The following is a 3,314-nucleotide window of genomic DNA, read 5'->3' as shown; positions in this document are numbered from 1 at the left end:
AAATCATGATTTTTAGGCGAACCTTGCAAAAATACCCCCAAGTAGGTTATGGTTGATGTTAGTAGGGGATGTTACTCAGAATCAGGATCTGAATGTTGCCCTGCGGCCATCATTGAGCATTTTGAGATATTCAAGATGGCGTCAAGATGGCAGCCACAGAAAATTCACATCTAAAACAGGTCCCCAAATGTCCATTTCTTTACCATTTATGTGATGCAATATGTCGAATATTAAGTATTTGAGGTCGAGGAATCCATTTATGGCCATGAAACAACTGTAGATCTGCATTTTATTTAATTATACTCATATTTTACATTCAACAGGTCTGTTGGCACGCTGCTGATGAATTCCGGCCTTTCAGACATTCCAAAACATGCTTTTGGGGGAGTAGAAAAAAATGCTCTCCGGCAAAAAGTACCCACAGAACGTGAGAGCATTCAGGCTACTTGCTGAGGAGCTTCTTCTGAAGCACATCATAGAGACAGACTCTTTTGAGGCTTTAAACACCATGATGACAGATGTGTCAAACCAAACAAAACTGCCAAGCTCTGGGTGGACTGCTTCATATGTCCGGTGCTCATTATGATGGCCTTCGCACGATCAGAGCGTGAATCAAACTGTCCCCTTCATCTTTGATCACAGATGATGTCTTACGTTTTGCATCTGGCCATGTGAACCATGCTTGTTATGGCCTGTACTATCTGCGATCCACGGGGGCACTCCCTTCTCAAGTATCAGAGATGTTCCTCAATGGCCAACACACAATGAGACATTCACCTGGTGCATCGAACTCAGCATGGAATGATATGTGCACTACATTACATCGAGACCACTTTTATGCACCTCGGACACAATCAAGAAGGTTTGACTGGATTCACTTTGAACAGCAATGCTATCCAATGATGGGCCCTCAGCCTTCACTCCTGCAGTGTGCTTTTTCATGACATCCAAGCTACGAGAGAAAACACAGAACAACCCTGAAAATACCACAAAGAAGAATCTGCATGGATCCGATTAGACACTTCTGACAGACTGAAACTTCGGCAAAAGCTGGAGCAGTGCATCGATCCTCTGGATCCTATTGGCCACCATCAAGAACTCTTCAACACTGTTACAGGACAAACAGTTTGCAAGTCTTCTAATGTGCACAAAGCATTGGCGTTGGGAAAAGAATCTATGGAAACATATGAGGCAAAGCTTCCAGATGGATTCTTGATCCAATTACTTGTCCCATAACCACAAAGGCAACAAAGAGAAAGCAAGTAAAGCTAAACGAAGGTGGTGATCCAACATTCGACACGAAATTGATTTTCACCAGGACCCTGGGCTCATGGACACAAAAGATTTTAATCTGAAGGACCTGTTTGACTATGAACTCTCGCAGATTCCAACTTCTCTGTTCAATGATGATGGAAACCTCAGACCAGCAACATCAAAATCAAAACTCAAGAAATGCTTGGAAGTTGAGCAATCTTCTCGAACAACACCAGACCCACAGGTTGTGCAATCCTCTGGACGATACATTGGCCTGTTCCTTTTACAATCAATGACCTTATTCCAGCAGTGGAAACATACTTGCAACAGAAACTGATCAACAGTGATGTGTATCTGATCTTCGGCAGATACTATCAATACAGCCTAAAAGGGTGTACACGAAATCAATGGTCATCTGTCACAGCTAGTGGTTATTTTCATTTCACTGCAGGTTCATCACTCCCCTCTCAGTTTGCATCCCTTTCGATTGTGGACAACAAAGTACAAATCATTGACCTACTATGTGATGCTTTGGTAGAATGTTTTCAGAAGGATATCACTGACAGGAAACTTGTCATCACTGGATCAGATCCTGTACCATATGACATCCAGAAAGGAATGTATATGAGAAGACAGGACTTGACTGTGACACATGAAGAGGCCGACGTCATCATTGCAAACCATGTGGTACATATTACCAGGCAAACCCAGGCAACCATACATGTCGTTTGTGATGATACTGATGTGTTTGTCCTTCTTGTCCATTTCTTTGCATCCGAAGGTCTCTACAGCGATATATTCATGGTTTGAACTCATGCATCAAGGAATGTTGTAAATATTGGTGCAACAGCTAAAAAGCATGTTGACATCGCGAAGTACACACATCCTCTCCATGCTTTAACAAGCTATGACAGAGCCAGTACACTACACGGCATTGGAAAAGTGAAAGCAATGAAAGTGGTCAAGCAAGAAAATCTTCCTCCTTTCTTGGGTGACACTGAGGCAACCGATGACGCTTTTGAAGTCAGAGCTGTTGCATTCATTCCAATTGTTATGGAAGTAAGGCATAAGGGACACTGTCTGATGTTCGGTTCAGTGTGTGGCAACATAAAACTGCAAGACGAAAATCTCAGCGATTCAGGTTGGCAACTTTTCTGCCTAGCTCTAATGCATTTTGATTGCATGTTGGAAGAGCATATTATCAAGCTTGTTTGTGAAAGACATCACTGCAGTTCAGTCCCCTAGATATGGACCCTTCAGAGTTTGGATGGAAGGCTGACCATGAAAAAGTGAAAGCAATGAAAGTGGTCAAGCAAGAAAATCTTCCTCCTTTCTTGGGTGACACTGAGGCAACCGATGACGCTTTTGAAGTCAAAGCTGTTGCATTCATTCCAATTGTTATGGAACTAAGGCATAAGGGACACTGTCTGATGTTCGGTTCAGTGTGTGGCAACATAAAACTGCAAGACGAAAATCTCAGCGATTCAGGTTGGCAACTTTTCTGCCTAGCTCTAATGCATTTTGATTGCATGTCGGAAGAGCACATTATCAAGCTTGTTTGTGAAAGACATCACTGCAGTTCAGTCCCCTAGATATGGACCCTTCAGAGTTTGGATGGAAGGCAGACCATGAAAACCATATCCTTCTGCCAGTCACACTTCCATCAGGCACGGTGGCTGCTCTGATAGGGCGTTGAACTTGTTATGTTGCAGCTGTCGCTCCACAGATGCATGTGCCACCCGGTGCTGTTCTTGTCGTAAAACAGATATTGCCCGTAGTGTCTTCTGCAAATGCAATATCAGTTAAGGACGTTGTTGATGAAGTATGTGACACTGACGATGAATTGGATGATGAAAATGATGAAATGCTCAGTTGAAATAAATACTGTCCGTTATTGAAATAGAAATTAATGCACATTCTAACCCATTCATTGCCACAGCATTAAAGTTATTGATATCACGTTACCTTTTGTGTGTTTCAAGTCGTCTTGTAGAAATATGTATGTGATTTGTCAACCGAATATTGTTTTTTTAGACATAAATATAGTGTGAAATATGAGA

At 42.2% G+C, this 3,314-nt stretch overlaps 1 protein-coding gene across 1 annotated transcript in view; it reads right to left on the bottom strand.

Annotated features, from left to right (window-relative positions):
• Nucleotides 1-2,906: 2,906 nt before the first annotated feature.
• Nucleotides 2,907-3,314, bottom strand: part of LOC145405565 (ras-like GTP-binding protein RHO) — a 57,260-nt gene continuing 56,852 nt past the window's right edge. Inside the window, exon 5 of the mRNA XM_080276898.1 lies at nt 2,907-3,038. Within this exon, the coding sequence (XP_080133024.1) occupies nt 2,907-3,038 (132 nt within the window). The remainder of the gene's footprint in view (nt 3,039-3,314) is intronic.

The sequence above is a fragment of the Coenobita brevimanus genome, chromosome 67 (assembly GCF_032717465.1).
Source record: "Coenobita brevimanus isolate Jiangsu-jjx chromosome 67, ASM3271746v2, whole genome shotgun sequence".
NCBI classification, from domain to species: Eukaryota; Metazoa; Arthropoda; class Malacostraca; order Decapoda; family Coenobitidae; genus Coenobita; species Coenobita brevimanus.
This window is presented reverse-complemented; position numbering and strand designations above follow the sequence as displayed.